The 23238-nt window shown below is 33.7% G+C and overlaps 3 protein-coding genes across 7 annotated transcripts; all 3 read right to left on the bottom strand.

The window, feature by feature from the left end:
* Positions 1 to 122: 122 nt before the first annotated feature.
* On the bottom strand, positions 123 to 6107 carry LOC105965523 (putative RNA-dependent RNA polymerase 5). Of its 2 annotated transcripts, none has more exons than XM_088825747.1 (18): positions 5645 to 6107; positions 4790 to 5048; positions 4545 to 4683; positions 4278 to 4352; positions 4027 to 4180; positions 3700 to 3916; positions 3388 to 3619; positions 3225 to 3299; positions 3062 to 3133; positions 2794 to 2900; positions 2434 to 2582; positions 2109 to 2334; positions 1780 to 2005; positions 1542 to 1684; positions 1233 to 1395; positions 1012 to 1156; positions 649 to 812; positions 123 to 570 (listed from the first exon to the last, which is right to left on the bottom strand). In XM_088825747.1, the coding sequence occupies exons 1-18, from the start codon at positions 5994 to 5996 to the stop codon at positions 328 to 330; spliced, it is 3141 nt and encodes a 1046-aa protein (XP_088681873.1). In that variant the 5' UTR covers positions 5997 to 6107; the 3' UTR covers positions 123 to 327. The 2 variants fall into 2 exon arrangements, with proteins under 2 accessions (XP_088681873.1, XP_012845534.2); XM_012990080.2 differs by having other exon boundaries at positions 5663 to 6106.
* A 2821-nt stretch (positions 6108 to 8928) lies between these two features.
* Positions 8929 to 17407, bottom strand: LOC105965426 (golgin Putative 1). Of its 4 annotated transcripts, none has more exons than XR_016034181.1 (22): positions 17076 to 17407; positions 16723 to 16803; positions 15642 to 15691; positions 14903 to 15529; positions 14728 to 14790; positions 14358 to 14435; positions 14042 to 14245; positions 13606 to 13662; positions 13449 to 13523; positions 13233 to 13304; positions 12965 to 13027; positions 12725 to 12823; positions 11759 to 11836; positions 11570 to 11638; positions 11204 to 11251; positions 11015 to 11110; positions 10834 to 10910; positions 10589 to 10634; positions 10400 to 10498; positions 9847 to 9891; positions 9273 to 9409; positions 8929 to 9162 (listed from the first exon to the last, which is right to left on the bottom strand). XR_016034181.1 is itself a non-coding variant. In XM_088825091.1 (21 exons), exons 1-21 carry the CDS (start codon positions 17101 to 17103, stop codon positions 9338 to 9340), a joined length of 2124 nt encoding a protein of 707 aa, XP_088681217.1. In that variant the 5' UTR covers positions 17104 to 17390; the 3' UTR covers positions 8929 to 9337. The 4 variants fall into 4 exon arrangements, 2 of the variants coding, with proteins under 2 accessions (XP_088681217.1, XP_088681216.1); XR_016034182.1 differs by having other exon boundaries at positions 14903 to 15526; positions 17076 to 17402; XM_088825091.1 differs by having other exon boundaries at positions 8929 to 9409; positions 14903 to 15526; positions 17076 to 17390.
* A 2108-nt stretch (positions 17408 to 19515) lies between these two features.
* On the bottom strand, positions 19516 to 20623 carry LOC148766787 (uncharacterized). The gene has a single exon (XM_088825641.1). The coding sequence runs from the start codon at positions 20512 to 20514 to the stop codon at positions 19894 to 19896; it is 621 nt and encodes a 206-aa protein (XP_088681767.1). The 5' UTR covers positions 20515 to 20623; the 3' UTR covers positions 19516 to 19893.
* Positions 20624 to 23238: the final 2615 nt, after the last annotated feature.

Here is a 23238-nt window from a genome sequence, read left to right as displayed (position 1 = left end):
GTTTCTTTGCTTACATGCAAAATTAAAATTACAATATTTCATGTTCAGTGAGGTCACCCTCTTGAGAGAAACAAGAAAAAGGGCTTTTCTGTAATTTTACTAGCTCTCATAATTCATAAATATGTGCAAAAGTAGTAAATTAATAACAACAAAATAGTAGTTTACACATACCTCCCCCGAGGTTAGAAATAATTACACTTAGACCCCCAAATATTTGAAACTTTTCCAAACCAAGGTAAACTTCATCACACTAACATCTTGACAATATATATATATACATACATATTATACACACTGAACAACAGCATGGATTTCCTTAATCGAATCTTACGTCAACAATTCGCGAAGAAGAGAGGGTAAAATCGGCAAAGGCTTTTCCCTCGGACCAGCTAATTTCCATGCACAGAGGTTACAGAGTGCAGAAGCAGCTATTCTCCATGCAAAATTGCATTTCTCCACACCATGCTCCATTGCATAATCGTATGTTACGTGGTATATAGCAATTGCTTCGTCGTATATCACTTCACTACTCTTCGCACTCTCTTCCATATCACCAGCCTCGTACAACAGCTGCAGTATAATGCTCGTTCTAAATATCTCGCGATTAACAAAAACAAAATCGACTTTCTGTATATTTTTTTTTTTTACCTGTTTGTACTTTTTGATGACCTCGTCTGCAGCGTCGTTTCTTGATTCGTTGCCAGATTTGAGGGCTTTTGTCATCTCTCTGCGGTAGCTTTCGTACCTGGATTTCCACATTTTGACGTATATCTCGGGAATCGGAACGTCAAAGCATGGCAATTTCCAGATTTCTGTTTCAAACAATTTAATTAGAGGCTGCGTTTTCGGATGGAAGAAAATTTGAGCCAAGAATTACAAATCCATAATAACTAATCCGCGTATTTGATAATGAATTTCAATTCCTCAACCCTCGTTGTATAATATTATTATGGATTTGAAATTCACTCTATAGAATCATTTCAGCGAGACTGTGATTCAAGAAATGTTCACCTTTTCTCGGCACAAAATCGTTTTTCAAAGCGTCGACTCTATCATATATTTGACCCAATACAGAGGAGGAGTGATAGCTTAATTCGGACCCCTTTTCCATGTGATGTGGATACATCTCTGCTCTCAACTCCTCTGGAACTTTTACCTGTTTCGAAACAAACGTTATCTTGTAGCAAATGAAAGGCAAAAAAAACGGGGATTTCAATTTATTGAAATTTGACCTTTTTGCCGCTCTTAGGGGCATCCAGTGCATCGTAGTAGATGTCGACCAATCGAATCATTTTTTTCATCAAAGATTTCTTTTCAGCTGTACGATCATCACCTAATGTCAATAGCCGATCCATAAACGTCAGCCAGCTGTCCGCTGCTGTCGCCATGTTGAAGCTGCCGCAAATGCCACCAAACATTAACTAATAATTTCAGAACTTTCTATATATATATATATATATATATATATATATATATATATATATAGAGAGAGAGAGAGAGAGAGAGAGAGAGAGAGAGAGAGAGAGAGAGAGAGAGAATACCTTGGTGTCCTAGCTTCTAAACATAGTTGAAAAAGTTCGTTTTCTAACTCCAAATCCGAAAACTCCTTCGGATTTTTCTTCTTCGAATCCGGTGCTGACAAGACACGTTTCCACGGTTTACTCGCTTTAAAATATTTCAACAGCTGAAATGTTTATTACACAACAAATTTCTCTTATTTTCGCAAACATTATTTTCCATTAAACAAATAAAAATAAAATGCTAAAAAAGATCTCTAACCTCGGGATTTCTAGAAACCCAGTACATGTCTCCATCAAAATCACCAGTCGCCATCTCGTAAGCTGCTGACATGGCGCCTTTGGTCGAAAAGAAAACACCATATTTAGCATTACCCACAAACTCTTCCAATTCCTTCACGTAAACAGCCTCCATAACATGAACATCTCCAAAGTGCATTCCCGGGTTTCTGTACACCAACACCTTCCCCGATATTTGCCCGTTCCCACTACAAAAAACATCACACGCGTGCAGGGGTAAAATCGTAATTTTGGAAAAGAATATTCCCAGGAATCTAAAATGATTCTGTTTAGTACTAGTAACACACATACAGGATAACACAGACTTCATCGTTGTTCAATACGCCAGTAGGGTCAGCTGTCCCCATCAGATAAAAGCTTTCGTTGAGCGGTATTTTTCCGGTTTTCAGTTTCGTTTTTTCGCCGTTTTCGAGATTCGACAGACAAAGTTGGAGGTAGGGTTCGTCGAGGGGCACCCCCGAACAAATCATTCTTTGCGCCAAAAAGCCATAATCTAGTCCAGCATGGTTGGATGCAACTGCAACGAGAATACGTTTTTTTTACAAGAAATAAAATACACATTTATATATGCTATATATTTAGGAAACATTTTACTATACGATATTTCGATAATTACCTCTCAAAGCTGCACGTCTATTGGTGTACACATTTCGAGCATCTTCTAAAGTGTTTGCCACCAAATTTAGAAAGAATTCTTGAGGAACACCGCCATAGCTCAAAAGTGCAATTAAATATTTCGAAAGACAATTTCTGCCTGGTTTATGACTACAAAGACGAGTTCAAGAATACGCAATTAATGACGAAAAAAGTATAATTAGCTTCATCTTTATTTATCGTAAAAAAAAATTATAGATTCTTTCCTTTTCGACTACTCTTTCATAAAGTCCATGTCATAGAAACTCCCGCTCGAAAATTTGAGAGGGCTAAAAGATTCTTCTTTAGCAAGAAAAAAAAAGAAGAAAACGAATTATGATACCTGATATTGACGATCTCGAGTGAGTTAAAAGCTTCTTCGACTTTGATATTATGGTCCCTTTCTACCTTAATCATGGAAGGTCTAATTTGAATTGTTCCTGGCTCAAGCTGTATATACGGTAGTTCGGTGTTAATTTAAGCAATGAATCCCAAATTCGAGAAACGAAAAACCAACACCCTCTCTAAATGGTTTTTTATATTTTTTTATTATGATGCATTAAATTCATAATTTCGAAATACGAAAAAACTTTGCTAGAGTATGACTATACCTTTCTATTGACAAGAAGAGTTCCCTTGACAGCATAACCTTCGTGGAAAATACGGCATTGTACAAGTAAAGGCTGAAAGAAAAAGTGAAATACCAATTAATAATTCGTTAGACAGTGTCGAACAGACAGAAGAAACGAACAATCATAACTTAAAACAATTTACCGCCTCCTTATTCCTCGATTCTGCTTCTCTTACTTGACTAGCTATATCCGCAAAATCGGCAAAATGATCGTTTTTCTGAAAACATTAAAGAGAAATTCCCACAAAGGAATTTTTTTTATTTATAGAATGTATTCTTATTAGAATTATTTATCGTATTTCGTACCTCGAAACGATCATCGGTACCATACTTTGGTGCACAAAAACATATTTGACATCTAATTGCTAAATCTTCGGAAATATATCCTGTTCCATCTGTATGCAAAATAGGCTTCCCATCTTCATCGTGTATAACAAAGCCACCTTCATCTTGAAACGGGATATCTTTAATTTTTTCGATTATAACAGCAGCCAAATTGATTTCGAGCTTTATCGACTTCGAAAGAATCAGGGACAATCTGAGTCACATGAAAAATAATGAAAATAAATAAATTAAGTTTTAGAAAGTATATTCAATGGCTATTGTAATTAGATGAACCTGGCCATGTATTTTTCTATACTCGAGATCGTGTGTATATGCATGAACATGCGCCTTGCTTCGCCGATATTTTTTCTACTCAAAATGTAATTTTCATCGTAACCAGAAGGTGAAACCGAGTCAAGTCGGACAAAGAAGCACCTAACGTTACTGTAAGTAGCCTTTTTCTCCTTGTCGGATTGGTTTTTATTCACCTTTTTACGGTCATCTTTAAAAACTGTACAAACATCAACAATGGAAGTTTACGCATTACGTTATGACAAATATCTTCCGACATGTACTTTTGCTGAAAAATGAAAATACGAAAATGAAAATCGAAAAAATTACCAAAAAACCGATAGCGCCTTAGACCAACAAGAATTCCTTCTTGAGCGATATTGCCAGTGCCGAATGCACCGTCTTCTAGAAACTTGACTATTAATATGTTATCATCTCCTAATGATCTTTGTAGGTGAGTTTTCATACTATTTAGATAAGGACCCTGTATTGTTCAAAATCGATGTTTTGTGTCAATTAGGACAACGAGTAACGATAATATTACACAATCTTAATAATACAATAATTAAGGTTGGATTGACCTTGAAATAATATCTTCCGTCTTGGTAAACATGGCAGTAGTAGACATGGGTTTTCCCCGAATCCCAATCAAGATACTGAAAGAAGACAAAGCACAAAACGGTACACACGACATAATAATTATTACAAAGGTTATTATATCATGAATTTGTAATAAAAAAAAAAACAAAAACAAAACAAATCCACACAACTACTTCTATTCCTTTTCGAGATGTTAATATGTAATAAATCCATAGTCAAAAGACTATATACTAACATGTGCAACTTACCTGGCGACGATCCGATTCGTCGTAGAATCTCTGTCCGTATTTATTCCAAATCTTGGTCTCAAAAGCTTGCATAGGAAACTCATTCATTCTATAAATTTCATCAGCATCCTCCACAGTTACTACATCTTCCAACTTCTCCCTAACAAGTCAATCAGTTTTACATTAATTTCGGACAAATTAACACACACACACACACACACACACACCAAATGTATAATAGAAACGAACGAGCAAAACTGACTAACCTCCCAATGTAACTTAGCACCAGAAACAGTTTCCTGTATTCGAGTTTGTTCAGAGTGAGTAACTGCTGAGTGATTGTAATAGACTCTTTGACCTCGGGAGATGGTTGACTTGTGCCGCCGGTAGAGCTCCTGTTCTCTTGAGTTTCTTCTTCGAAAGATAGGCGGCAGCCGACACTTTTCTTAGGACTTGTACTATGCAAATTTGATGTGATGGAGTTCATGGATAATCTCGACAATGGGGACTCCAAATTATCACCGTCTGCCAAAGTGCATCTGATAATTATTACTATATAACAGCAACAATAATAGAAATCCTGAACTAGAGTCGAAAAAATATTAATTCGGCCACTAATCAACAAACAGAAACCTGTGCTAATATAGAAATAGAGACCTCAACAGAAAGTGCATAAACGGTTTATTCTATGCCACATGGGGTGAAATACACTGAGTAGATCTTTACTATTCATATACACACAAACACACACACCCACATTGGTGTGTGTGTAGATCAACCGGCAAGAATTCACCCGGTGTAATCTTCACCGGGTGTAGCATAGAAATAACCGTGCATAAAACATAGATAAGAACATCATCTTCTTTCTCATCATCCCCAAAATTACATGTGGCGGCGTCATCATTTCACAGTATGACGTCACCACCCCCAAAATTACATGTGATGACGTCATCATCCCACAGTATGACGTCACCACCCCCATCAATATGCCAAAATACCCAAAAGCTCAAAACACAAAAGGGTACAGCAGGAAGTTTACAGAACCCCAAAAAAAAGTTGCTAAAATTCCAGATTAAAAAAAATTAAAGAAAGTAATTTAAAAAAAAAAAAAAAATGAAAACCTAGGGCGATAGAATTACTCCGTGTGTGGGGAGAAGTAGAAGAAGGCGACCACATTTTCTGAGACTGAGGGGAGGAAGAATCGTAAGCGGCGAGCACGGCGGCGGCCTGCACCGGGTAATCTTTCTTGACCATAAAGGAGACGAACCCACTGAAGCTTTTAATGGGTTGATTTGATGATAAAATCTCCGTCAAAACCTCCATTGAAGCCTGCTCCCCGATCTCCGCCAGCATTTTTCTGGCGTAATTCTTCAGCGGCGGCTGGCTTTTTTCTAGGCAAATTGTTTGGATGGCCATTTCGACTTTTTTGGGTAGACGAATGTCTTGATTGTACGGAGAAGAAGAAGAACCCATGTGATGATGAGGGCTTCTTTGGAGTTTGAGTTTTGGGGAAGTGAGAGAAAGTGGAATCAGAGTCTAGAGAGAGAGAGAGAGAGAGAGAGAGTAGTGTGATCGGAGTAGATGATGGGACAATCAAGTGGGGCATCTCTTGTTTGTAATTTCCCGCTTTTTTTTTTTTTTTTTGATGATATGGAATAATGAATATGTTACATCACTAATTATTTGAATTCTTAAAAGATATTATAAATCTTACCAAAACAAAATCATAATTGCAAATGTTTTTTTTTTTTTTTTTTTAATTTTAATCAGACGGTAATATTCAAAACCTTATTCGACATGTACAGAAATTTTGATTTTTTTTTTTTTTGTGTTAATTATTTATCATTTATGTATTTTTTTCGTATAATACATTGTTACACAATTCATATCATATATTTGAATTTAATTAAAAGAATATTAGTTTCCCCAAACTTGGCTCCGAGGTAAAAGTGCAAATGAGTTGAGTCTAATCACCCCATCATTTTGCTCGAGTTTGTTTTTAGTTTATCATCTCCAAATTCTTGTTCATCCTTATGGTGTCAAATTCAACATAATCTTATAAATTATATGGAATGTTCTCTAATTTGTATTTATCTTGTGCAAAAAAATAATTTCGAATGTCACTGCAATCTGATATTTACAAGGCAACAGATACATCTTAGAGCATCTCCATCTTAGAGCATCTCCAAGAGGATAATGTCTACCTATAATAATATACATCTTTTACATATTTTCAACCCAAAATCAAATCTCCAACAATAAAATGGGAAAAGGCAAAAAAGTTTAGATTTTGACTTTGGATATCCAAAATTGAGAAACCAAAACTATAATTTAACAAATTATGTAAAATTAAAGAATAATAAAAACTCCATTAGTGCTATTTTTTTTATATTAAATTTACAATGCACTGTTTCCATATATAAACTATAATTGTTATTAATAAAATAAAGAAAGTTTTTTTTTTTTTACAATATACGTATGTATAACATAAATTATCATTTCCAATATATTTTAATTCCCAACAAGTTCCCTGAGTATAAAACTAAAACAAGATATATGTACTCATATGAAATTAAAATTATAGTTGTTAAAATTAATTTAAAACTATTTTTTTTGTAAAATTATAAAATATGATAACAGTGTAAAATATAAACAATGTTGTTGGAGTGTGATGTTAAAAGTGGTGTTGCATAACACTGTTCGCCTCTCAAATTATAGATATAGACAATCAATTTTTAAACAACTGTTGGAGATGGGCTTATGATCGGGAATGTATCGTATAGACTATAGAGTATAGACCATTATTAGTCATGTCATGTCAATGGCTAGTAAAAAAATTCAGCACCTTTTGAAAAATTTGCTTCACTTTTATTGATTGCGCAAACGGACAAGGTTTCTCAAAAAATCTTTCCGATTGATTACCACTTTTGAAAATCATCCCAGATTTATTGGTATTTTTAGAGGAAAAAGGAAAATTAATAATAATAAATAAATAATAAAAAAATTTACTAACAGTTCTTCACCACATTTATAAAAGGAAAAAGAAAAGGGGGCAACTAAAACAAATCCCAATTTTTTCTCACTTCAATACTCCCAAGTTTAAAACCATTTTTTATAGAAGTTTTTACAACTTTTTCTTAGTTTAAAACCATAAATAAATAAAAAATGCTAGCAAAGTACAAAAATGCCCTTCATCAACCATAGTAAAATTTATACAAACAATTTTTTTATTCCTCACTTCAATACCAAGGAAAAAAAGAAAAACAAATCCTCTCTTCTTCTCCCCAAACTCAAATCCCTTAAACCCTATCTTCTTCATCTTCTTAAATCCTTCAAAACATCTCCAAATTCAAAAAATCAAAACCTCACAAAACTTATAAAATGGAGTTATAAGACAATAATATGGTAGTATATATGGAAAGAGAACCCATTAAGGTAAGTATCGATGTCTTTTTTGAGCTTCGAAGTCGATTTTAAAGTTTTTTTTTTAAACCCGTCGGCAATTTTCGACACATACATGTCGATTTTTTGCTCAATTTTCGACACCAACGTGTCGAAAACAAAAAAAAAAAAAAAAAAAAAAACAAATTTCGACACATACCTGTCGAAAATTCTCCCAATTTCGGCAGGTATGTGTCGAAATTTGTTTTTTTTTTTTCTTTTTTTCGACACGTTGGTGTCGAAAATTGACCAAAAAATCGATCTGTATGTGACGAAAATTGCCGACGGGTTTCAAAAAAAAAAAAACTTCAAAATCGACTTCGAAGCTCGAAAAAGACATCGATACTTACCTTAATGTGTTCTCCTTTCATATATACTACCATATTATTGTCTTATAACTCAATTTTATAAGTTTTGTGAGGTTTTAATTTCTTTAATTTTGAGATTTTTTAGAAAGGTTTGTTGTGAGATTTTTTAGAAGGGTTTGTTGTGAGGAAGATTTTTTAGAAGGGTTTTTGGGGGAGGGAGAAGAAGGAGGTGGAGGAGGTGAGGGGTTTGTGAGTAAGGAGAGAAATGATTTTTTAGGGTTTTTGATTATTTGGTATTTAAGAAAGAAAAATAGTATTTGTAATATTTTTTTGGTTTTAATTTTCATTAAGGGTATTAAAGTAATTTACAATTAATTATTTATTTTTTATTTTTTTGGTATTCAAGTAAGCAAAAGTTGGGATTTGAAATAGTGATCCCCAAAAGAAAAATCTGTATAAAAATTAAAAATTAAATCTCTAGTGAATCTTAACCAATTGTGCCTAAATTTTAATGAACAATAATACTAAATTGGTCCTTTTGATGCTACTAGTCCTGGTACAAACGAGCATGTAGTAGACCGAAAAACGAAATGCAACACATCGAAAGTTGCCGTTTAAGCTCGGCAAAAACCTCGTGAATTGGTGAGCATTCTAAATTAATTAACAAAGGTGACATTTCCATTACCAAACACAAACGCAATAGCCAAACTCTATTTACATTTTATTCTCCAGCCTACAAAATTACAGTAACAATAGTCTTTTAAATGTTGAAAGAATATATCATACTTCAAAAACAACACTAACCCTCTTCAATATGTTAAAGCTTCCACTAAAAAGAAAACCAAAGATGTTAGCTAGCCATTTACATCGGTTGAAGCCCGTGTACAAACCTTGTTAGATTGAAATCGATAAAAAGGGTCATTTAGTATCAGGCTCACCAGAATCGTAATCTTAAAAAATTTATACGGAATAAATTTGAGAAAATAACATTAACTCGTACCTTTTTCCAGTTATTTTCTTAATACGCTCTAATGTTAACTGGAAGCGGCTTCAAGCTTAATTATTTCAAGGTAATGTGTTGTTAAATAACCCCATCGACTCTGCAACTTCTTTCGATGTGAAATTATCGGCTTGCTCCTGCGATTGTACACAACAAATGGTCAGTGAATTTTATGATGCTTCTTTTTATAAGAAACGGTAAAATAAAAATTTATTTGGCTATTTAAGTCTGCTGATTTCTTCCATAATTTATGGTTATAGTATACTTACCTCTTCAAATTATAGGACTGGTATTATTTAATGATTAATTTGACTATCTTAAATAAGTGTACAGTGGTAACTGTAACACTTCAAATGCATAAACAATATAATTGTGAACATTTCGCTTGTATTACTTGATTCTATTCCGTCTATTACCTCCATTTATAAATATCTTTTGAGATCACATTGGGACATCAATATACACAAGTTATAGCATATTCTTGTTCTGAAACTAATTGTCTAGTTTCGTTACTACACGTGTTTTCTTCCTTTTAGTTGACATAATAACTGAACAAGCAAACAGATATCCGTACCTGAAGGCGATGCAAGAGGTACATCAAGAAGAGATGCACAAATACCTGTCAACATGAGAATACAGTATCAGTAAACAAGCAAAATTTAGAGTCTAAATAAAATGTCTTCTCATTTTTTATCTGTGAATTTCAACACAGATATTTGAATTATTCAAGGCAGGCACTGGGGTTTGGAATTAGCATGAAGAAATAAATTAGTAACCAAAGTTTGTCCATGAATCACTGTTTTAGCATTAGAGAATTGATTTCTAACTTTAAGTGGTGTTAAATCGAGAGCATCTGAGCATCCAGAGCCACCAGAAAAGAAAGAAATTACCTTCGAGTTTCTACCTTCTAATAGACTGAAGTGAAAATGGCTTAAGCCCCATCATATTGTTTCTGTGTGCGCATTTTTAATTTGTTCTCTTTTTTTTTTTTGTTCTTTTTAAAATGGTAATGGCACAGGTTATGGATCACATGGCAACAAAAAGGAAAAATGCAAAGCATATCCGCTAATTTAACTAATTAATAACATCAAATAAGTTAGACTCGAGTCTTATTTACATATTCTCACCAGATAAAGAAGCAGGATAATTCGGGCAGTAGGATATCGCCACAAGAATCTCGTGGCCCTGACAGCCCCAGTATCTAATAATTTTGCTGCCTTCTGCAACTGCAATTGGCCAGTAAAGTTTGAATATTACAAAATAACTTAGATGAACAAGGAAACATTTCTGGGGAATAAGACACAACAACTATATACCTGTAAGCTTGCCCCAGCCATGTGGCGATGATGCAAGGGCAGGGACCTGAAATTTTAGAATATGAGACCAACGAATTACACAAATGGAATGAAGAAAGATGGAAAATCTGGTTTTCAAATATAAACTTATGAGATTGCTTCTCAAGCATCCCGTCATCTAGATTCTTTACACCCCTAGCATATGACTTCCCACAAGATTGTAAATTTTTTTTTTGACCAAAGTAATTAGACGACTGGAAACATACTCAAGGGATTTCATGTCTGTGTCCTCTTCCCAAGAGGATGATGCTCGACGAGAAGCTCTGTTCCTTTCGGTTTCTAACTGTTTAAAGAATAAATGCATGATATATGTGAGACAAGGTCCATTGAAAGAGCAAAAGGTCTGCACAAATAATAGAATTGATGCAGCAGACAACCAGTTCAGACCTGTGCTTCCTGATGACGCTTTATTTCCTTTTCCAACTGAAACTCAGCTGCAGCTTTTTCACTGGCCATAGTCTCCAGTTGTGTTTGTTTATAATACTGAATAATGAATAGAATAATTTGGCATCAAACTAATTATTTTAGTTCATAAATAGCAAATGATTCGATGAATAGAATTAACAGACGAATTACCAATAAATCAGTTAGCTCACGATACCGTTTCTCCAGTTCCGTGTGTTCCTGCTCAAAGACATAAACAACTTTACGACTAAATACTTAGTGACCAGTACAACATATGGAAAAATATTATAGGTAAAACAATTAAGAACTGTAGAGATGTTTATCTTAGCTAGATTCTCTTCATGTATTTGTTAAGCACCAAACATTTCAAGTACAATTAGTAGAATCACTATTACTCATCAAAAGGAAGAAATGTTAAGAGTTTTAAAGATCATCTAAAATTACAAAGTCGACCATATTTGATTCAAAGGCAAACTTTATGTATAATCTCATTGCAGAAGAAGCCAGATGATACGCTAGGTGAAACAAATTAGGTACCTGACGAGAGTAATGCTCAGCGTCCCTCTTCATGGCAGCCATTTCGACTCTCATCTTTTGAACTTCAGCCTGCAAGATAATTCATAAAATTCCATGTACCGTCCTTGAAAAATCAGTTGACTTCTATAAAGGCATTCTACATTTATCAGTAGGAGATGACTATGACTATAAACAAGAAAATCAACTTGCCTCCATTGAAGAAAGTTTGCTCTCAGCCTCTCTCTGACCTTGACGTGCACGCTCCACTTCCTCTTGCCATGCTTGCACCTTCATATTCAGAAAATTTAATTAAATACAACCCCAAATCTATTGTTGTTTACTGACCAAATATCTAAACCATATCAGGTTTCAGTTCGTTCTGAAGATGAATGTTAAGAGAACGGTCCCCCAACCCAAAAAGAGAAACATAATAATAAATAAAGACTAGTACGTATCAACCAAATGTTTGCATGTTACTTATCATATAAAACATTTCCACTAAATTCTAAAGTACAAGAACCATGAAAGAACATATATATCGATCTTGGCTTCTTGTTGGAACTTCTACATGCTTTTGAAAGGCATAGTACATTGATGAATACCTGCTAAGTTTTATGGTCTTGTTCTGATTTCTGAGTCTATTATATTATATATCCTTTCTTAAACCTTGTTGTGTATCATCTGCTTTGAATCATCTAATGGACCTCATTACAGCAAATAGCTGTGTATTCCTCATATGAGACCGTAGGTTGTCTTTCTCCGTTTTTGCCGTTATATTAGCTCCACATATTTTCTCAAACACTGCATCTATAAGATTCTACTTGATTGCTAAACAAACTCATACATGACATTCATTTTTTTCTTTAATTGGTATCTGAACTACTCATCCAAATATAGTGACCTCAACTACATTAAAATTATGCAGATACTATTTCTTAAGCCAGCATTCGCAACGTCACAAAGTTGCTACACTTTGCTCAACGTGCAATAAGTTTTATCATCTAGATAGAGCATACACCATGTGGCATCAAGATAACCTTGAAGAAGAAAGGGAAAAACAATAGTTCTGTTCATCGAAATGAAATAAATATAATCAATATAAGTGAACTTACATTATAATTTCTCAACAACTTCCTAACATATGCAATAAGAATATTCAATTTTAACTTCTTGAACCTGAATTGTTTGATTTGCATCTTCCGGAGATTTTTTCTGTCCACGGCGAACACGAGCTTCCATATCTTGGAGTTCTTGATTCAATGAAGCACATTCAACCTAGCAACACATACTAAAGAGTATTAGAAGCTTTATCTATGTCATATAAATCAATTTTATCTTTCATTTTGAGAAGAGATTGGAACAGAGTTAGGGACAAAGGACAAAACCCCAGACAGCTTAAGAAAGGAAAACCATTACCTCAAGAAGTGCAACCTTCTGCTCAAGTTCTGCCGCCTTTGAAGCCCTATCATCTGCTGTTCTCTGATGGAATAGATGTACATGCTAATGATTATACTTATGGACATTAAAATTACTAATTTAGAATATTAAGTTGAAGAAAGACGGTCTTCAGAAGCAAAAGTACATTTATGTTCTTTTAACAGTACTTTTATAACAAAAAGATAAAGATAATTAAATTCTACTGCTGATGCTTGAAAGAGAAGTTTAGTATGTGCCATTGCATTACCTGAGTTCTGGCTAATGCTGTGGATGCCTCAATAGCTCTCTGTTCGAGTTCTACTTCCCGTTCTCTAGCTGCCTATTAGATTCAGAAGATCATTATGCTTCATGTAAACATCTTTCCACAGAAAAATTCATATATCCATTGGAAGAAAAAAAACTGACAAATACACAGATATTGACCGAAAACCAACTGAGAGAGAGAGAAAAACGAAAGACAAACCAGCTTCGCAGAATTATGTGCAGAACGCTCTTCTTCAGCTCTTCGTTCGGCGGCAGCCAGTTCCTCTCTCAGGGCCTGGCATTAAATCAATGTCACCTATATTATAGCTCCATCATGAATCATGTTTACATTTAGGACAAACCAAGTGGCCTCTTACTTGCATCATCCTTGTTTCCGTTAATTCTCGATTTCTCATTATAGACTCCGTACTCGCCTGATAAATAAAATATAAAACATATAGAATAAGCGAGAGAATAAATGCAGGACATGATAACTTAAATTGATCATCATCCAAATGATAAAGCAACAGTATCCTATCTGGATCCACTAGATATACCAAGAATGATGAAGAAGATTAGAATAGTTTATTAGAACAGAAAACGATCGACTTCCAAAGCAGAGTCTTAGTATGATGTATAATACATCATTGCATGAGGAGGAAAAGGCAAAGAATAAAAGAGAAAAAAAAACATTTTTTTGCAGTTTCCAATAACAAAAAGAATCCTATAATATTGTGGAACAAAGTATATAGAATCCAATTGCTTTTGTTGAGAAAGTGATATAGGATGATAATAAGCAAGATATTAAATGACCTGAAGTGATGCTAAATTTTCTTCAGCTGAAGCAGCTTGCTTCTTAAGTGCATCAACAGAGGCGACAAGTGCCTCAATTTCAGCATTCTTTGCAGATAAAGCCTCCAACATATTTGCCTCCACTCTGCTAACCTCTCCTTTGGATATGGATTGATCTTTCTGAAGCTTCTTTATGTGAGCCTCATAGGATTTAGTCAGTTCTCTCTGTTACAGTAGAAGAGTAGAAACACATAAAAGAATGTCTTTTTGTAATGCCATACTCAACAAAGAGTTGTATTGAACTTCTGATCGTCTAAAATTTGAGCTCTTTGTTTACCTCTGCCACGAGAAGTTCTTCTAATTGAGCATTCTCAGATTTGTACTCTTGTAGCCGTGACGAAAGTCCAGCACAGACCTGACAGATTTATGTTTATTTTTTGTTTGATAGCAATTACCACATAACCTTTGCCCTAAGTATAGTGATAGAGGCTTTAACAAGCACATCAATAGAATCTCCTAATGGCTTAAACAAATTGAAACATTTATAGGTAAGAAGATCTTGTTTTTTTTTTTTTTTTTTTGAATTTTTTGGAATCAGGCAAGGGATCAGATTAGTTAGTAGATACAGCATTATAAGTGAAAATATTGAGACGATGAGGAAAATATGTCCAAGCAAGCTGCATCCATGGAAGAACTGTATTTCTTACCCGAGCTAGCCTAGCTTCTTTTGACTGCCCTGTTGAAACAGCACTTTTAAGTAATCCTTGAGCCTGTTGACATTAAAATATTATGTTTAAACAAAAGGCAAAAGATATTCTAATCCGTGAGAGATCACATATTACAAAACTGAACCAAAATGTTCAACAATAGTACATAGTTTACCTCATCTAGTTGCTCTTGTACTTCCACAGCAGAGGGGGCAGTTTTTTGTTCTTCACGCTGCTTATTTTGGGTATCAGGTTCAGTAACTAAATCCAGGCCCTTTGATTGGGCATACACTTTTGTTGGTGCATCTTCTTCTAGAGTTTTGGAAACTGAAAGTTCAATACTTCTGAAAGAACCTGCATCTTCTGGCATCGTATTTTGATTGGATTCAACTGAAGGATCACCATCCAAAACCTCAGGATTTTTCGGAGCATTTAATGGAATCCCAAGTGGGATATCTGCAACTTTTTCCATGTTGATATCTCCATTTAAATTCGAAGACAAAGCTTCTACATTAGGAGAAGTTTCTTCATCCAGATGATTGCTAACTGGCTTGACCTCACCATTAGATATTGTTCCAGATAGAGAAGCCTCTGTTGTGGAACCATCTTGGTCAGCCTTGGGTTTTTCATCACTGTCAACTTTGCCAATAGGAATACCTGGATTGCTTTCAGTATTTACATTCAGAGAGCTGCGGATATTTCCATCAGGTTCTGTTAGAGTTTGTGATTTTTCGGGGACAGTTTGCTCTCTTTCAATATTTACGGCAGAAGGAGCTTCATTGGATGAGTGTTTCTTCTGCTGCTGTAGGGAAATATTATTATTATAATGACACAAGAACCTAACATTTTAAATGTGGTTACATAGATCATTTACCAAGACTCAAAGACAAAAAAAGAAAAAAACATATATATACCTTCGCTCTTGTTCTAACCCTCTTTGCTTGAGATCCTCGTCCAGTAGAACCTGTGTGGTTGAGAAAGAAAAAAGAACAAAAGAAGATTAAAAAAACAAATATTAATGACTCCCTCTAAAAATTCACATCCAGTAATCTGGGGTTGGTACGAACTTATCCTTCTCGAGTTTTTCCAACTTTTGTCTAGGGTGAGGAATTTATCCCCTAGTAATGATGAAACAAACCTTCATGCTTATCCCTAGAACATCACCTATTTAAGCCTCGCAAACCATTTAGAGAATGGAGCCCAACTCCAAACTATAGGTAAGGCAAAATTTAACATAGACCTGACTTATATGTTGATAATCGAGCAACCTGGGGTGCTTCTCAGTTTATTTTCTAATCCAAACATAATATAATTTTGTGCGCCTATGATTTTATTTGTTGGGATAAACCACAGATTTTTGCAGGCCACTCTATTCGCACAGATCTACTCTTTATTATTTTTTAACTTTCTTTAGCATGGGCGGAGCAGTATGGCATCATTCAAGCTCATAAACTCTCTCTTCTTTGTCTAATTATTGTTTCACTGATCTACTGCCCCATTATTAGGTTACTGCAATTCTTCATGTCTCATGAGTCTAAGCACTGCGTAGTAATGTAACTAATTTGGACTTCCTCGCGAATATATTTCTATTTATAATTTAAGAAATCACAAAATTAACATATATAGAAAGTCAAGCACATTAAAAAGTGGGATACTGACTAGTCTGTGTTAGTGAATTCAGCTTCATAATTTTGCAACCAAATGCAGATTTACTCAATTTGGTGAGATTTGCAATTAAAGTGAGAGGTCAATGACCGTTGGTATGCCAAAAGTGGAGTAGGGGTAAAGTTGGAACTGTCGCCAGTCGGTCCACTGTCACTAAATTATTATTTGGAAAACTGTTCAAGTTGGCAACAAATCAACAAAAATTGGAATCCAGATAACCTGAAGTGCTGATTAACACGGAAATCCATAAATCTAGGTCACCGTTTTCAATTGATTGTTTATTTATAAATCAAGATTCATAGGAAAAGGAATAATAACTCAGATATATACCTGGGGTGGGATCAGGCGGCAGCTCATCCCCTTTCTCACCAACCGCAAGTTTCGCCTTTCGATCCACTACTTCAAACAAATCTGGCAGAAAAACACAAGCACCAAATAACCAGAGATTAGCACAATCCCAATAACAATTTTTCTTATTACAAAATCAGGCAGCTATAAAAAAAACATTAAATAGTAGGGTTTAATTAGATCATATATTTCTCGAAATGCAGAATCCGGATCAAAACAAGCATTCCAGCAATGCGGCAAAATCATCACTACATAAAACATCAAACTACAAATTCCGAAATGAATATAGTACGAGCTATGAGAATCGAATCGAATCGAATCGAACCGAACCGAACCTTCGGCAGCTTTCAGCCACGAAGCCATCGAATAAACCCAATTACTGTTAACAGAAAACGCCCTATAGACTTTGAATCATCAAAATGGGGATAATCCGAAAAGGAATCAACTGCCCTAATTTAATTTCACCCTTGTAAGTATCTGAGATCGACGAACTATTGCAGTGGATGAATTTCGAGAAGAACAAATGCAAATTGTTGATAATAATAATTAATTAAAAAAAATTAATAATTTGGCAGGAATTGCTCGAAGGTAGATCGCGCCTTTGTTAGTTTGTTTGTTATGGGGCCAGGCCAGTGTGCATTTCAAGCAATGGGGCGGACTCCATTACGACGTCGTATGCAGTTCACGAATACAACCATGAAATTTAGACCGGGCTAACTAAACGGGCCTTATTAAATGGGCCGTCTGTTTGGGAAAATATATGGGCTTTATTGTTTGGTTTGGTTTGGTGTCAATTACGAAAATACCCCTGAACTAAGCTTCATTAGGAGCCTATGATGTAACACGGAAACTTTTAACTTCTTAACGTATTCGCGTTTTTCAGGACACTTGCCGGACGGACACCTTATGGTCATTTTGTAATTTCTGAAAAGTTAGAAACATGTATGAATAGCAAATTTCCAAAAAAAAGTTTTTGTTGATTTCTTAATTATCTTATATATAAAAGAAAGAAACGCTGGGCAACCCTAAAAAATCCTAATGGTATTTCTGTAATTATTTATTTTTAATATTTTTTGTATACTAATCTTTTAACTATAATTTTCAACAATTATTGATCTCCTAATTTTCATAAATATATCTCAAATCTTAAGAGATAAAGCTAGAAATTCAATGTGAATAATACTATATTATTAAATATTATTATATTAGTTTACTATATTTTCTTATTATGTATTAAATTAATTATTATTTTTCAATATTTAAATAATATGCCGTGCATCGCACGGGGAAAATGCTAGTTTACATAATTTAATGATCAATTTCTAATTGATAATTGATAATATTATTTATTTTGAATATATTTGTATTGAAATTTATATAAATAAAAAATTATAATGTTTATTTATCATATTTATAAGTATACCCTTATATTTTTAATATTTTACATATTTCCCCCAAGTTTTTGTATTCCTACTTTCAGGACATACCGTTTCTCCGTGTCTGTTTCTCGTTTTCCCGTATCGTCGTTTCCTTGTCCGTGCTACATAGCTAGGAAATTGTTCTATTTGTAGAGGATAGTAAGTTGTATGGGGTAAAGTAGATATTGATGTAATTGTATTGGATTTTAATCTCACCCCTTTAAAATGGATTAATAAATAATTAAAATATAGCTTAAGCCTTGGGCTGCAATTTTTAGCTTAGGCCCGTCAAATTGTTTCTATTTTTAATTCTTTATTATTTATTTACTTATTTATATATTTATTATGATACTTGTTTAATGTAAATCCCATTGGATACATTTTATATAGTGAGATTTACGTTAGATATAGGCATCATCAATTCATCATAATCATAATCATCATAAAAATAATGCACCGTATTGATGTGAAACAAAATTAATGTGCAATGCCACGAGCCTCATAATTTGGCCCCAAATTAAAATTGACATCAAAATTAATGACCCACAAAGACATTTTGGGCACCACAAGGGGCTAGTGGATAAATATGATAATTGTGGAGCCTATCCAAACAAATTAAAATGCAAGGTGGAAAACAAAGAACAAAAATGCTTGCGAGAGAGACACTTCCTTATAAATCATGGACAACTTATTAGGCGATTATCTGAAATATACAGCTAAACATTTACAAATTATAAACTCGGAATTACGATACAAAAATTTATTAGTTTATCGGAATATTTAAATAATTAATATACTTGAAAATTTTAGAAGACTAGTTGATGGCAAAGACATTCAAGAAATGAAAATTTAATCATACGTCTAGATTACCACCTTATCTAAAAGTTTAAACTGTGGAGGAAACTGCGTCATTTGATACTTAATTAATAAAGAAAAACAATAAATATGGCTTGATATTTTAATAATTATAACAAGGAATGTTTTTTTTATTTCACAAATTTAAGAAATCATATTCATACACCAAAGTCACCAACAGCAATTAATATTTGATAATATCTAACTGGTGACTAGATGTCTGGACAACCAAAACTTATCAATAAAAAAAATTTCAAAAAAAAAAAAAAGAACATAGTATATTGCCACAAACAACAGGATCAAGAAAAACGACGATCGTGTTCCGCAAGGGATGATCGATTGGAGCAAGTAAGTCTGTGTCAATTGATTCAGATTTTAATCCCATTGTCATACGAGAGTGTATGTAGATTTACACAGTGCATCTATATAGTTGGTTGCGGGTTCTTTCGTTATAAAAATAAAAATAAAATGACAGTCTAACTTAAACTGAGAAGATAGTTCCTTCTATTACATGCATGAAAAGTAATTAATATTTTAATTAATATTCAACCCAAAACAGGTCCACAAATTAACCTATATATACAAAGTAGAAACAAATTCTTAACTAATTAATCAAAGAAAAATGTACTGAAATTTGGTAAAATTACAAATCCAATTTTCAACTTCATAGATAGATAAAAGTAAATAACATGCTTGACCTTGTACGATTTTGATCAAGTTTGGCTAACTTTGTGGCAGATATTAATTGGTCTTTAAATGTTGCGGACCACGTAAAATTAACCCCCCCTAGGCCCCCATGTTGGGCCATGAAATTCAATGCCACCACATAACATAACAAAAAAGTCCTTGCCTTCCAATTAATTTCTTCACCAATAATCATCTAGTTAATTATCCCATAGGCGTGGTATGGTGATGGAGATTGATCAAAGGAGGAAGCTACTCTCTTTTGGTTCTTCAAATCTTTATAAAACTTTTTGATGAACTCCTCCGCATCTTTGTCGACTTGGTGGTGGGCCCCCTCCGTGTCTCTGGTCGCCACGGAGGGCGAATCCGTCGTTTTCAGCTGTCGGCGTCGGTCGGGTTCCGACAGCGTGGACGACGGCGGCGATGCATGGCCGATGGCGTCGTAGCGGTTCAGAATATCGAACACCTTGTGCATTATTTTGAGCTCTTCTGCCGCCGCGTGGTGGTGGTTTTTATGTTTGTTGGAGTTGTGGGCGGCGGCGGAGATAGGGGTGTTGCTGCAGCTGAATTCGTACTCTCGGGGGGAAAAGAAGGAGGTGTTTGCGTCTTCGGGGCGGCAAGTGAGGGCGGAGTAGTGGCGGTGGAGGCTTAGGTTTCCGGCTAGGGACTTGCTTGCAATTTTGCCTCTCTTGAGGAGTGTGGTGAGGTCAAGCATTAGTATCTTGCTCTTGGATATGCTTTTCCTCATTATGTAGAACATTATTCTCACTATGTTCCACAATTTCTTGGCTTTTTGTGGACTCTTTTCAATTTCCATTTTCTTGATGTATTGATGTGTGTGTGTGTGTGTGTGAGAGAGAGAGAGAGAGAGAGAGAGAGAGAGAGAGAGAGAGAGAGAGAGAGAGAGAGAGAGAGAGATGAATGATGGTTTAGAAGTGGGATGGGGCAATATTATATATATATAGGTAAAGAGTATATGGAAGAAATTACTAAGGAAAAATGTAATTGAAATAAAACCCTACCACCACCTACTCAATCATGAATATGGAGAGTAGGGTTAAAGCTTAAGCAGCTCAATAAAGTAGTTGTAGTTAGTTCAAGTTTGGCAAATACTAATTACTAAAAAGCCTAAATAAATTTCTATTGGTCAATGGAGAGTGAGCACTCTTACAAGGTTTGGCAAATGTGTAACATAGAGTAGTTCATAATTAAATTAAGTGTGCGCGCACACAAAAACGTACACATACTGGTGTGTGCAGGTCAACGGTAAAAATTCACTCAATATAACCTTCATTAGTTATTCAGATATAAAATTTAGATGTACAAATAAAATATATCGACTTAACGGTATATATCATTACCCTAAAAACACATATAAGTACCTTTATTTTCATTATTATAACGTTGTATGTGGGTTACAACTAACATGGTTGATTATATAATTTAAGATAGGTGTGTTAGTAATTATGAAAATTAAAGGCATTGTTAAGATACGTTGAGTGTGTGTGTGACTGTGTGTGGAAAGCAAAGTGAAAGACCAAAATCATTTTTTATAGTTCATAAAATTAAATAATGTGGGGTATTTCAATAATGTATCTATAGCAACTCCCTCCCTTATGGTTCACAGTTCAGACACACCCTCAAACGTCTTTATATTCAACAACAATATCTCTCTCTCTCTCTCTCTCTCTCTCTCTCTCTATATATATATATATATATATATATATATATATATATATATATATATATATGTGTCCATTTATTCCAATTGTCAGAAATACGTACGGCTTTGTTCACTTCCACCCAATGGCGGAAATTGAAATGAAATTTCCAAATCCTGCCGATTCTAATCCGAAAATATTCATTTTGGAACTGGTTTTTTATTCCAATTTCCAAAATTCCAATTTTCGATTGTCTTTTCATTTTTGAACATAACTGCAATTGTATTTAAAATTATCGAAAATTATATTTTCGATCTGATTTTAGTTCCGAAATATATATATATATATATATATATATATATATATATATATATATATATATATATATATATATATATATATATATATATATATATATATATATATATATATATATATATATATATACCTCATAAACCTATATATATATAACACCTATCACTAGGTTGAACTAAGAAAAGAAAAAAACTAGGGCTACTAAAAAGAGAGTGTATACAACACAAGAAATAATATGAAAACATATAATAATTTATTTAATTAGTTACAATTTTTTTTTTCCGTTTTATAATTTGAAAAAATAGGTCGAAAGTGAGTCCGTTGGCCGATATAACCAATTCATGTCAATATTCATTATATAATTAATGGCTTATTGTGAAAATTGACTAGGCAGACTCACTACGTGCAACTACATGCACTTATTCTTATACCCTATTTTGATTTGTGACATAAATCATTAATGAATAAAACTGTGATTGAAGGCAAAGTATGTGAAACACGTATGCTTTTTTCTTTTTCTTTTTTTTTTCTTTTTTTTTTTTTTTTTTTTTTTTGCGCAAATTAGTGCTAATTTTCGACTTATTTTTTCAATGATTTAAAAATATAATTAACGCGATATTGGTATTCTAAACTGAGACAATATAAAATAAAATAATTTTTTTTAAAAAAAAGCAAGACAAATGCTTCTAGAAGCAATAGTCCATTTTTTTAGGAGGGAAGTGGTGTGGGTTGTTGAAATATTCCCACAAAAACTTTTGTTTTCTACTTTTTATTTTTTATTTATCTCTCTTTGTTGTTGTTTTTTATATTTTATTTTTATTTATGAAGACCTTTATCTTGAGTGGGCCCGGCTCCTAAAGTCTTGAAAGAATACAATTGGGCTAACTATAATGTTAAGACAGCCCGGAGTTATCTTGAGTAGCTACGGCCCAGAACAAATATTTTTTTATTGTGAAATAAATTGTTATTAAAAGTTAATTTACACAATTAAAAAAATTGAAAATACCTATTATTGTTTATAGTTGGTTACGAAATTTGGTTTAACAAAATTGAGAAAAATATAATCTATTATTGATTATTCGAACTTACATGCAATTCATGTCATTATCGAACGACATTTTATCCCCAACAAAAGTACATTGATACAATCGAGCAGAATATTAATTCAACTCAAGTAATTTGACTTTTTTAGTTGTTTATGAAACGGAAATATTTGTTCAAGTTTGTGACTCGTTAAGCGAACAAACCCCGAGCTCGCCCCTCGTTTTCTTAGCAATTATTATGTAATTGAAATTTTATCTTCATCTTGCAAGTTGCAACTTTTAAAACTTTAAAGTAGACTTGTAAGTTGTAACACCATATTTATTGGTTAATCAATGAAGAAATTTTGTAGACGATAGTTCTTTATTTGTGGAAAATGACAATATTATGGTAGAAAAGTATTTCTATTTACCAAAAACAAAACAAAAAAAAACATTATTTTTGGAAAATGACAAAAAATACTATCAAAATTGTCTGTCCACTCATTTTTATTAATTATTTTATGAAGGAACTTGCAGTAAAAC

Source organism: Erythranthe guttata, chromosome 11 (assembly GCF_056151865.1).
Source record: "Erythranthe guttata isolate IM_541 chromosome 11, IM_541, whole genome shotgun sequence".
Taxonomy (NCBI): domain Eukaryota; kingdom Viridiplantae; phylum Streptophyta; class Magnoliopsida; order Lamiales; family Phrymaceae; genus Erythranthe; species Erythranthe guttata.
This window is presented reverse-complemented; position numbering and strand designations above follow the sequence as displayed.